The following is a 13,812-nucleotide window of genomic DNA, read 5'->3' as shown; positions in this document are numbered from 1 at the left end:
TCTGGGGTGGTGTAGAAACTGTCTTAAAATTTGTTTTAAAAAAATTTCATTGTGTAACTCTTTAAGGACGGGTCACGTCAAAAGACGTTTTAGCGTAACTTCCGCGACAGCCGGGTGGTATCAGTAAATTACCTTTTGTAAATAAAAAATAATTACACCATTAAGAATGTCAACAAAAGTCGGCCCTGCAGGTAACTATTTTTTCAGTGCAATATTTCATATTTATTGAAAGTCAACATAAATGCTCAATTTGATTTAAGAGCGTAGGCGCAAAATTTCGGGTCAATTCTTTTTAAATGCAATCATTTTTTTCGAATCCTGAGAAAACTAACAAATATTTTTGAAAAATTTAAATACAGAATGAAAGATTACATTATTACCGAGGGCCGAATTTCACTCTGCGTTTAAATTTTTCAAAAATACTTATTAGTTTTTTCAGGATTCGGAAAAAATGAATGCATTTAAAAAACATTGGCCCGAAATTTTGCGTCTAGGCTCTTAAGAATTTATATTGTGTGATATGCCCACTGACTATTAATTTTCTGGTTATTAGCTGTCATTGGCGGCTTGGCCACGTAACTTCAAAGGACTGTCGCTTCTCTGTGTTGGTTCGTTGGTTGTTATCTTCTTATCTTAGATACCATCATACCCCAGGTGACTCTTGAATATTGATATTTATAAAATTCAAATTTGTCAATATTTTGTTACTTATATTTATATTATAAAATTTATTCTTATGATAAAATAGACCGATAAGTCGGCCTAAATTATTTTTTCATGTAGTTTAGTGTCGAATAAAGAAATGGAAATTAAACAAGAATCTAAGGAGTCACTCCAGGAAATTAGATATCCAAATAAAAATGGATATGATGAAATACAATGTTTTCGTCCCTTATCAAAGGTAATTAAGGAAGAACCACAAGATTTCCTTCAGGAATATTTTAGTCCAAAAATGATTAATCCTGAAGTTACAAATGAACTTCTCATCCCCATTATAGACCAATTTTACATAAAAACTGAACACTGCTGTACTGAGATTGAATTAAACACAGAAGTAGACATTTCAGACATCAAACTAGAACATAAACAAGGTATAGTAAGTAACCAAAATAAAATCCAGAATTTTCCAAGACTTAACACCAACAAGGGAACTAAAAAGCAATTTAATGAAAGATGTAAGTAAATTATTATTGTTCTGAAGCTATTTTCTTGTGAAATCTTAATACAATTTACTATTTTTACTGTGAATGAGCCACAACTTTATATTAAAAAAAGTTTATTTTTGTCTTGATTTCCATTTCACAAGTCATTTCCAAAACAATTTTTTGGGAATAATTTCCGAAGTGGAAATCGAAGCTATTTTTTTGTGACATCTTAATACAATTTACTATTTTTACTGGGAATAGCCATAATTTTACCTTAAGATTAGTTTATTTTTATGTTTCAATTTCCACTTTGTAAGTCATTCTCAAAATACATTTTTGGGAATGGAAATCAAAACATAAAAATAAACTTATTTTAAAGTAAAATTGCTGCTTATTCCCAGTAAAACAGTAAATTATTGTTTATCAAATATTGTACACAACAGATGCACTGTTAGTAAAAAATATGAGATTGCTAAAAACCAAATAAAAAATACTGGGTACTAATGAACAAAAAGTCCCAAATATTAATAGGTACTTTATATGGTTCACTGATGGATCTAAAACTGCCTATAGTACTGGTTAAGGAGTCTTTGGGCAAACATCTTATAATAAATCTTACAACCTAGGTCCATATACAACTGTGTTCCAGGCTGAAGTTTTTGCTTTGGTAGCCTGCATTGATGAAATGGATGGAAACCTCAAAAAAGCAAAGAGAATGAACACTTACATCAACAACAACAGATAGCTATCCTTGCAGTAAATAAACCACTCACCAAATCAAAACTTGAGAAGAACTACAAAGATCTCCTCAACAAAAAGCCAAAATATAATAAAGTGTCTTTAATATGGGTGCTGGGTTGTGAAGGGATGCATGGGAATGAACAAGAATATTTACTGGCAAAACAAGGCTCGAGGGAAACCTTTGTAGGCCCAGAACCATTCTTTGACCTTACTAAAGATGCTACAAAAAACGAGGTTCAGAAGTGGCTCATAAGGAATCATAAAAGAAACAGAAATCCAGTCAAGAGCAAATCCAGGCAAAGAAAATAATCAAGAATATTGATAAAAAACTCTGATGTTTTGATGAACCTCAATAGACAAGAGATTAAAACGGTCACTGAAATGGTGCCTAGACATTGTGGTTTATGAAAGCACTTATACAAACTAGGTAAGGTGAATGAACCATGGTACAGAAAATGCGAAATTGCCATAGATACTGCCATGCACATCCTATGCCATTGCAATATGCTCAGTGATATGAGGCAAGAACAAGTTCCAGAGATTAATGAGTCTCGCTTGAACTAAGAATAAGAGATGATATTTAAAATCTGTAATCTGATAAAATTCTGAAACTAGTCTGTCAATATCAGTTATGTTCAGAACAAAATTCCAGAATAAATAATAACATTCTGAAACATAATCTGAAATCCTAAATTCACAATAAAATTCAACCTAATTTAAGATTAGTCTTTGTTTACTACATACATAGTTCTATGGAGCCTAGACGTTTCTCTTCTGCAGGCTGTTCTATCTCTTCACAATGTCTTTTCCACAATTCACTTTTTGTCCTTGGTTCCTTATTATAATCAGTCAGCTCAGAAAAATAAAATTTTCATCTGTTTGACTTCTCTCCTTTGATTTGCAATGTTGGGTAATATTCCAGGTCTGCTTGGTATGGTTCCCAGTTTGTTTACATGTTTCACGATAAGTTTTCTTGATATGCTTATTATCTGTCATTTCAAAACACATATGTCGATGGTCTGAACAAGACACCTCATCTGATACATGCCAATTTTTTAACAGTTCTATGTATGCAAATAGGCTATAAATTTATTTTAATTTAAAAAAATTATTAAAAAAAAAATTATTACAAAAGTTGAAGTTGTCTATAATTTACATTTATAGGAGTACTTAAAGGTCACATATTGGAATGGAATGAACATCTTAACAATTTATTTACAGAGGAAACAAAAACGGGTGTGGCAGTCCAGTGGGACTGCCGGTGGAAGTTACACTTCTATACATGCATTCGCCGTTACAAATTTATTTGGGAGTAAATCTGCGCAATCATTACATATGTAATGTTATAGGTAAGACATAGCAGAAAGAGAATTAATAACAACTTACTAACAATTAATAAACAACTTTTGACCTGTAATAGGAGTATAGTAAATGAAGGATTGAATCAATATTTTGATGAAAATCTGTATTTTTATTTTCATATATGTATGAAAGGAGTTGAATGCAAAAATTTTTTTACACATACTCTGCAGTAAAATTCATTGTTTATTTTGTTATTAATATAATAATACAATACAAATTAAAATGCAATATTCATAAGTATTTAAAAATGACAATAATATACATAAAAAAATACACTACAATATAGTGCAACATAATTCAATATAATAATACAATACAAATTAAAATGCAATATTCATAAGTATTTAAAAATGACAATAATATACATAACTTTTCTACTTACGCATATATGTTTAATTTACCATGTAATAATATTAATAAAAAAGTCCTCCCTGACTGGGAATCGAACCCCGGTCTCCTGCGTGACAGGCGGGGATACTGACTACTATACTACCGAGGACATGACACAAACATATTTCAAAATTGACAGTTCTGGATCATACAGTGATTTATTGAGATTATTATTTTGAAATACAAAAGACTAATATAATTATGAACATTTAATAAATAATACAAAACATATCACATAAATAATAATATTAATAAATATTTTATTATATATATATATATATATATATATATATATATATATATATATAATATTATATGTATATATATCTTTATATAATATATATTAAATTATATACTGTGTGTAAAAGCCAAATGGAATAAATTCATTATTTAGGTTACTGTACATATTTATAAAAAATCCCGAAACATGTCAAATTTAAATTATAAGTTGAGATTCTTTAACGTAAAAATTCAACCCCCTTAGAATGACAGGTACAACCCCCAATTTTTAAAATAGAAAGTATAGGCTTGTGATATATCGTTTGAAAGGTCTTTTCATTCTCCATTCAAAATGTTGTCGCTTTCAAGTTTATTAAGATTAATTAAGATAAAATAAATTAAAATCATGTGGTTACCGAAATTCGCTACAATACAATCAAAAACTAAAATGTACTGCAAAACGTAATAAAATGTAGAACACGAAAAGAACTATGAATGTTAATGAAGTAGATGTTCAAAATGTTCACCGCGAACGTCTTGGCAACATCCTAATCTCAAATAAAACTGTCTTCTAACATTATTTAACATAACAGGCGTGATCGACCTAATCGCAAGCGTTATTCGTTATTTTAAGTCATTTAAATTAGAAGGTTTAGTTTTGTACACATGGATCTTCACATATCCCCATAAAAAGAAATCTAATAATGTAAGATCAGGTGATCGCGCTGGCCATTCAATCGATCCTCGCGTCCCTATCCACCGATTGGGAAATATTGTATCGAGGTGCTGCCGGACATTAAGTACATATCGTATTCGCTGGAACTTGAGGGTTTCCTGGATCAGGATATAAATTTGCCAACGTTGGAATGACATCATTTTGAAGTAGTGCCAAATAATTGTTGCCATTCAAGTTGTCCTCAATGAAAAAGGGACCAATGATATTGTTTCCTACAATCCCTGCCCAAACATTAACCTTTTGAGGGTATTGAGTGTGTACTTCTCTCATTCAGTGAGGATTTTCCGTGGCCCAGTAGCGGCAATTTTGCCATTAGCATGACCGTTAAGTGAAAAAGTACACTCTTCAGAAAACATAAAGTCTTCTAATTGGATAATATTGTTATCCAACATGTCCATCGTTTGCTCACAAAAAAAAGTTCTCCTATCAAAATCGTCTTCCATGAGCTCCTGAGGTATCATCTTATAGGGATGCAATTTATTTTCTTTTAATATGTTTATTATCGATGTATGGAGCATTGAATGTAGTGGATGCCTGTCTACTCGATGTATGTGGATTTTCCTGAAACTCAAGCAACACATCTAATTTGAGTTCATCACTCAGTGCATTGGCAGCTGCTTTTTTTATCTGCCTTACATGACCAAACTCGCGAAACTGCTTCTCTATTTTACTTCTTGTTCCTTGGGATATAGGCGGTAAATTAGGAAATTTCTCATGAAATAGGCGAGTTACTTCCTGTTGTGTTCGGGTGTTATCTCCATAACCAATCATTTGTAAAACTGTTATTTTATGCATTTCCGTTAATCTAACCATTTTTCAGAATTGAATTGAACGAACTTTTTACTTAAATTAAAATACTGACAACTTAAATAAAACAATTTACTAATGCGTGTTAAAATAACGTTGTCACGGAAATTCTTTAAAGTTTTAAAGTTTAATGGTTACCATCTAAAAACTACATTGCTATGGTTTTTGTTCACTTTCTCATTATCAAGACCTAAACGGGAAATAAGTTTTGAGTATATTTTAGCGAATTTCGGTAACCACATGATTTTAATTTATTTTATCTTAATTAATCTTAATAAACTTGAAAGCGACAACATTTTTGAATGCAGAATGAAAAGACCTTTCAAACGATATATCACAAGCCTATACTTCCTATTTTAAAAATTGGGGGTTGTACCTGCCATTCTAAGGGGGTTGAAGGTAGGGGTTGCATTTTCACGTTAAAGAATGTCAAGTTATAATTTAAATTTGACGTGTTTCGGGATTTTTTATAAATATGTACAGTAACCTAAATAATGAATTCATTCCATTTGGCTTTTACACACTATACAAAAGGAACATTTTTATATTCGAGAGGAAGAGAGAGAAAATATATCTTCTGTCTTTCTCTTACTCATTATCTTACATATGTAATGATTTCACAGATTCACTCCCATACAAATTTCCAACGTGGAGCGCGCGTATAGAAGTATAACTTCAAAAATTTATTACCTAAGTTTCTTCTTCTTTTGTTTGTTGATCATGAATCATGGTTCTTCCACGCATTCCATCATTCCACGCAGATACTTGCCATTAATTTTACACTTATTGATAAGTTTTTCTAGGCACTGTGTTCTTCTCACTACTGAAATTACAGCAATTAATGAGTTATTGAATTGTGCTAAATTTCAGCCAGATTGACCAAAAAGTTGTTCAGGTTGTTTATCTCAGAGAGGGATTATTTATCAAATCGCAGTCGATTCTTTGAGGCTTTAATTTTAAGATATTACTAAAAAAATTTAACATTTCATCAAAATTGTTATTAAAAACTTAGACGGAAAAAGGCTGACTTTTTGACTTAATTTATAATAACATTTTATGTCACAAGTTTGTAAGTAGACTCAACAAAAAGCTGGTATATTGCTGAACCTTTCCTGATACAAGTTAGTTACTTGCTATTGCCAATGTGTGTTTGATTTCTTTGTCACAGTGATCTTTGTTTGGAATCAGAGATTGTCTATTACCATAGTTTTGGTCTTCTTTTGTTCAGCATGAAACGATATTCCCTAACCATTGTGTCCAGCTTGTTTCATTATTTGGACCTGTTCCTTTTCTGTGCAGACTAACATTTGGGTATTGACCACATATTTAAGGTTCGCAATTCTTTTGCCACTGATCGGTATTCCTCCTGTCAATCCTTGCAACACCTCTCTCCATATATATTCCCTGACATTGAAAATGGAACACCCAGTAAATTTGAATTTATCTTAATAATTTTTTTGACCAATGAACTGTGTTTTTATACTACAATAAATGTTTCGTAACAATCTGAAAAGGAATTTAATAGCTGTTACTTCTTTTTTCGACTAACTTCCATGAGTTTTTTTCTTCATACTGCATTCAAAATATAATTATTCAGTGCCTCATATATGTAGATTCTATAATTTTCACCAATTAACTAAATTTAAAAGGAGACAAATAATAGGGATGCAAGATGCTAGAATGGAAATCGCTAATAGAGTTGGTAAGAATGCATCTATTGTAATGCGGTGTTGAAATACTTGGATGGAAGAACATAGACACTAACGTCGTAGAGGTACCGAAGAAAATGGTAGAACCACAACCAGCTCCATTGGTTAGGAACCGCTTCAGCACCACTAGATTGACAATTGGAATAAGGACCACAGTTTTTTGGAATAAAGACTATGGACCACGCCTCATTTTGCTTTTAATTTAAAGACATAAGGACGTAAGACTGGAAGGATCAAGAATGGAACCGGGTCGTATTTAGTGACGAATCTCGATTCTATTTGTGAATAAACAATGGCCGAAGATAAGGAAAAAGACAAAAACTTAACATTTGCGCGAAACATGAGACAACGCTTACCAGAGGACTTCTGGTTTGGGGTGCCATAAAATACGAAAGACGGTATTTTCTAGTATCTCTAGTATTTTTAAAATGAAAAATGAACGCCCAAGGTTACATTCATAATGTCTTGGAACCCGTTACAGTATCATATCTGCGAGAACGACAGGGTTATATTCATAATGTATTTGAACCCGTTACAGTATCCTATCTGCGAGAACTAGAAAACCCCTTTTTTCTAACAAGATAATGCCAGTCCCCACACTGCAGCTTCCACTTTAAAATTTCTCTGTCAAGCTAACATGACTAGCAAGATCACCAGATCTTTCTCCCATTGAACATGTTCGGGATATGATAGGCACAAGGTTTGGGCACATTGTATACTCTGACGATATATTTACACCTCCTGTAGAATGAAATTCAGAATGATTGGACTTCTATATCACAGGAAGATATCGATCATCTCAGTCGAAGATTGCGTTGGATGATCATATATCTTTCATGTTTATGCTCATTTTAGGCTTTTTTTATCTCTTCACTTCTCTTTCCTTTTGTTCTATCTGTACATTGGACTTTTCATTATATACAGGATCTTTCAATAGGGATATTCGAACTTTGACAGTTGGTAGCGGCCATATTGTTGAAGCTAAATCTGCTGAATTGGCTGTCATTTTTTCATTCTGTTTTACCAAATCAACATGGATGGATATAGCGTGCATAACACGTGTAAATGATAAAATTGTTTTATCAAAATGGTTAAGTTTTATCAAAATTTGAGCCTACTAATTCAGTGACTATCACAAGAGCAATCAACCAACACCCATACGTCGGCAAGATCTGCCGAAAACAGTCAGTGAGATTATGCAGAAGAATCCTAGGAAGTCGATTTCACGTCGCTCACAAGAACTCGTCTTTTCACAAGCCACAAGTTGGCAAATTTTTCGTCGACTTGGGCGGCAAGTTAAGCGTGTGTTCGCTAAAAACCTAACCTAACCTAATTTTCATCGAAAAACCATTTTTAGCGATTAGACCCATTTTTGGATACGACAACAAACAGGATTGTTGAATTTGAGTCGATATCAATCCAGGTGAGATTCAAGAGCATCCAATGCATCCCGAAATGTCACTGTTTGGTGTGGATTTTGATGGCACGGACACAACGACATGTGGTTTCAACAGGACGGTACTACGTGCCACGCAGCTTATGCGACATTGACATGCTGCATTTTAGGACATGGTCATCTCACGTGGAGGTGATCTGGCCACAGAGATCGTGCAATTTGACCCCGATAGACGTGGAGGTTTCCTACCAACGTAAAAAGCCAACATACATAAAAATTCATTATCGCACCCTTTTCCAGTAATATAAAGTAACTTTCATTAAAAAATAGTTAATTTTTCCTGCGGATACAAACTATATAAAAATGTAAAATATGGACCAGGGCGGATCTGTGAAAAAACGACTATGGATGTGGGAGGTGGCATTTGGGTTTTTGCATTCAGTAATAAAAATTGACTTATCCTCCCTCTCAAATAGGTTGTGAATATAAAAAAATAAAATATTTAAAAATTACTGAAAACATCGTTTTTTTTCTACACTGTTGCTTATACTTTTAAAACGATTAATTTTGGAGCAAAGTCATAAAAAATAAAGTAACGATAATTAAATTCTCTATAAAAAAGAAAAAATAGGGGGAAACAAGCCTTTTCTTATTCAACATTTTTCAACCACTTAAATTGCACATACTTAGGACCTTCATAATTCGTCTAGAAAAATTTTATAACATATTAAAACATCCCATCAAATTTCATTAAAATCGCTTAAACAGATTTTGCATAATAATTAAGCAATCCAAATTAAAAAAAAAAATGGAATTTAAAAAAATTTTATACAACAAAAACTGACCATATTCGCTCCTTGCGTGACCATGGTAGGGGTACTTTGAAACGATGCCAGCGTGCGTAGCGGCGAAATATGACACAATTGGACCTACCTTTTTACGCATAAATTTTATCAAAAATGTGTGCAAATACATATTGCGTATTTAATTCTGCTAATAATAGCAAAAATAGTAAGTGTAGTTTTTATAGGTTCCCAAAGATTACATATAAATTAGAGAAAAGAAAAAGATGGATCCGTGCTATTAATATGAAAAAGTAAATATCACATAACTTCATTTTTATGCAATTGAAATAGGAAAAATTTAAATAATTTACCTTAAATGATATTTTATAAGGCTTCAAGCTAACTGCAGAGTGCCTGATGACCTTAGATTTTATATCACAACTTTTACTATTACTGTTTTTAAATATATGCTCTTTCACGTGAAAAACTTAATTAGCCAGTACTAGATTTTTCCCTTTCTTCTCCGTTTGTGGTTGAATAGATATATTATGATGAATTTTGAGAAACCCAGTTTTTAATACTACATTTATTTTGTACATAAACTAAAAAATATAATTAAAAAGTTAATTATTAATAATTGTCAATTTCGCATGTATTTAACAATGTCAAACATATGTCATATGTTTAACCTGAAAATTGGTAGGTCCAAAACTGTCAAATGAAGGCGGTAGGTGTCGCGTCCGTCACGCACGGAGCGAATAGAAGTTTGCCAATTTATTTACTTATCAAAAAGTAGTATACCTATTTAACGTACTTTATGGAATTGAAATCTGATTATTTGGGCGGACTCAGCAATTTTTTAAAATTATAAACAATTTTTTGGCTTACCAATAGATAGAATATCTCGATAACTATTAGCTTCAAATCAAAGCAGGTTAGATACGTAAAGTGCTTTTTTATAAGTAAAACAATTGGCAAACTTTTCAAACCGTTCTCAAATATATAAGTTTTTAAATGATATAACCACAATTTAAAATTATTTTTGTTATTTTCGACACAGTTATAGTGCTACCCCGCTATAGTATAGTGCATATACTATAGTATATGCTATAATCAACCTAGTAAACGTAAAGTGAGTACCAAACACCAACTCATAATATCTATATCAATAATAATATAACCTATAAAGTATCGAAGAAAAAAAACACCTGGTTTTGGGCCAAGATCCACACCGATTCTTGAACCGGTGACAGGGCGGGACTTGAAATTGATCAACCATGACATCGAATAACACCATGAATACTACTCGCACTTCATTTCATGTCTCATATTTCAGTGTTGTCAACACATTTAAAGATGCTTTTCAGTATTGAAGGAACTAAAGTTCATGACTATATCATAGCCGTCGGTTCAGTAGTTGGTCCAAGTAACGTATCCTTCGCTTCCAGAATTGCCAACGATAAATATGTCTATATCTTTCTTCTAAAAATAAAGTTGATTTACTGCTACATTCCCACAAATATCTTAATATAAAAGAAACTCAAGTAGAAATAAGAACACTTATCTCTTCAGCTCAAAGACTAGTAATATCAAATGCTTGCCCTACTGTTCCAAACACGTTAATTAAAGAAGAACCACATAACATGCAGGGCCATCTATTCCGAAGTGCAAATTCGCGTTAACCTTGCGCAGCTACGTCACTTGCAGCGTAGTATTCACATTCCTCTTAATTGTATACATAAGCACTCTCAACTTAAGTCACCCTAAATATGGATATTTTGCATATTATTTTACTTTCTTCATACATTTCAAATAAAAACAAATGTTTATCATGTTTTCTTAGTAAAATATGTTTAATTTTTATGCGAATTAGAACTAATAAGGTACAAAAAAAAATAGCTACTTGGTTAGGTACCTACATACTTGTACTTTTCATAAACTTTTAAGAAGGAACAACATTTTTATATTATACATAATTGGTGAATATATACTTAAATTTAAATAAAACAGTCACTTATAGAAGTCCGATGCCAATTTTCAAAAAAAAAAATATTCTTGCTAAATAACTATATTATATAAAACAGTTTTTAAACAATTTACGTTTAAAAATATAAAACTATTATAATATATCGCATATATACATAATGCGATAGTTTTTTGTATTTTCTTTTATTAGTACGTGGCTAAAACAATTTTTTTATTAAAATCTTTTATACGGAAGTACACACGTGACCGAAAAAATATTTTCTTAGCATCTTGAGGACAATCAATATTAACACTTTCAGACAACAGACTTGAAATATATTGCTTGCCAGTAAATATGGTATCTTTAGTTTTTCCAAATGAGTCTTAAATTCGTTAGAAGGTTTATATAGTCCACCTTTTGTCAAATGATTAGTACAGGCGTAAGACGTCGACTTTTGGTTAGTTAAATTTGGTAACTTGCTTTTAAGCTTGCTACAAATAAATCCTCCTAAATGTTTAAGTCCATCATATCCTAAATCATCGAATTCTTTACAGAGGACTATGTCATCTCCATCCATAGGATTGGTGTCAATGATTGTTTTTTTTTAAGCAAGCTTTTCTACCATACTACCGCTAATAGTTAATGTAGGAGTACCATCGTCTTCTATATTACAGTAATTTAAAAAGGCACCTTCGTTTTTTCCCATTAAATAAGAACGCAGTCGGTATTTAAAATCTAAAGAAGTTGGATGATCGTTTAAATCACCTTTCGCTCTTATGACCCCAAAAAATTCTCCAACGGATCTTGGTTTAAGCGCCTCGTCAAAAGGTAGTTTATATTATATCGTTTGCCTACATCTTCAAGCAGCAACTGCAAAGCCTTATTTGATATAAGAATACCTTCAATGTTTTGGAAAATGTTATAAATGTGTTTTTACTTTGATATATTGTGTTACCTTTTTGGATCGAAAGCAATGATTTCTTGCCTTTAACTCGCATTGTTATAATCATGTCAGACATTTTTTTGCAAAATTTATTTTGCGCTTCTACTCCACCAGACCTCAGGTTTCATCATAGGCAAATTATTGTTGGGAACATCTTTTTCAAACCCCGATAATTTTTCTGCCGATAATTCAGCAGTTGATGCTTAAGATTTACATAAAAGTCACTCCCTGTAAAATGTTTTGAACAAATATAAGCCGTCTTTGAGTTAAATTTATCTTTCCTACCGGTGAAATTTTTCATCTAATTGACTGGCGCTCACGAGAAGACAAACGCAGCAGAGGACGACCACCAACACGCTGGATGGACGACATTAGACGAATATCCAAGAAATGGCAACAAGAAGCACAGAACCGTAAAGAATGGCGAAAAATGGGAGAGACCTATGTCCAGCAGTGGACAGAAGAGGTTGCATGATGATAATGATGATGACCGGTGGCATGCACCCATTGTTTAATTAGATTTTCCTCTTTAGAGAAACGAAAAAGCCTCGTGTCAGGGCAACGATTTCGCTTGCTCTTGTTATCAAAGGAACAGCCAAAAACCGCACAACGCATATCGTAAATAATATATATCTGTGAGAAAACTTCGAAACTGATAACTCCACTCTACGGATGCTAGTTTCTAACTGATTACGCTGCGGGTGATGTCACTCGTTGGCCGACGGTCATGCGGCGTGCGCAATATGTTACCTTTGTCGTTTATTATACCATGCATAACATGGGTATAAACTCCGTCTCAAAAATGACTTTCCTAAGAGTGTCACCGTTTCAAAAGTTAACCTTCCATAAAATTAAAATTCCTAATAAATATTTAAATTAATGTTTAATACCGCCACCTCTCAGCCAAGTACGGAAACATCTAAATTACCTTTCAAGAACCGAACTGCAAAATCATAGTCAATTTCGAATTTGGCCTCACAAATCCAAGCGCTAGTTACCTCCCAGATATCGCAATTTTTTTCTTTTTGAACGTTCAGCAAAACGGACGTATATATGTGCTATTGGTCTCTGACGAGGTAAGCCGAATTTTCCGTTTTTTCTTCATATTTCAAATACTTATTTTAGACCCCCATCGGGAGCACTAGCTACTGATCAGGCCATGTTTGTTGGCCTGATGTCATTTTAATGATGGAATAGAATACGATTTTTTTTGAAGCTATGCTGTTCTACTAGCCATCATGACACTTCCAACCATTTACCGTTTGCTATTATGTTTTAACTACGTGATACGTGATCTTTTGTGGCATAAACTATCAGAATTTTTTATGTGAACGAATGTCGAAATTTGGGTAAAATATAATTTTGATTTCATATAAGTAAGTACTTTCTCATTTTAATATCCAAATACAGAATGTTTTCTCTCTTGCAATATGATTAGTAATTTTTGATCTATACAAAATAATAAAGGTTAGAATAGCTTTGTTTTAAATTTTCCATTTCTTTCTGTCTGAGCTCGTTTCCTTATGAGGGTAAATAAAAAAGGACGCCCATAAATTTATTTTGATTTTTAAGATATATTGAAATTGTATACAAAGTTTAAAAGAACTAAATAA

The 13,812-nt window shown here is 32.4% G+C and overlaps 1 protein-coding gene across 1 annotated transcript in view; it reads left to right on the top strand.

Moving 5' to 3' along the window:
- Positions 1-585: 585 nt before the first annotated feature.
- The window catches only part of LOC140436964 (uncharacterized), a 33,141-nt gene continuing 19,914 nt past the window's right edge, over positions 586-13,812 (top strand). Inside the window, exons 1-2 of the mRNA XM_072526152.1 lie at positions 586-654; positions 784-1,175. Coding sequence (XP_072382253.1) covers positions 803-1,175 — 373 coding nt within the window. The 5' untranslated portion in view covers positions 586-654; positions 784-802. The remainder of the gene's footprint in view (positions 655-783; positions 1,176-13,812) is intronic.

Source organism: Diabrotica undecimpunctata, chromosome 3, assembly GCF_040954645.1.
Source record: "Diabrotica undecimpunctata isolate CICGRU chromosome 3, icDiaUnde3, whole genome shotgun sequence".
Lineage (NCBI taxonomy): Eukaryota > Metazoa > Arthropoda > Insecta > Coleoptera > Chrysomelidae > Diabrotica > Diabrotica undecimpunctata.
This window is presented reverse-complemented; position numbering and strand designations above follow the sequence as displayed.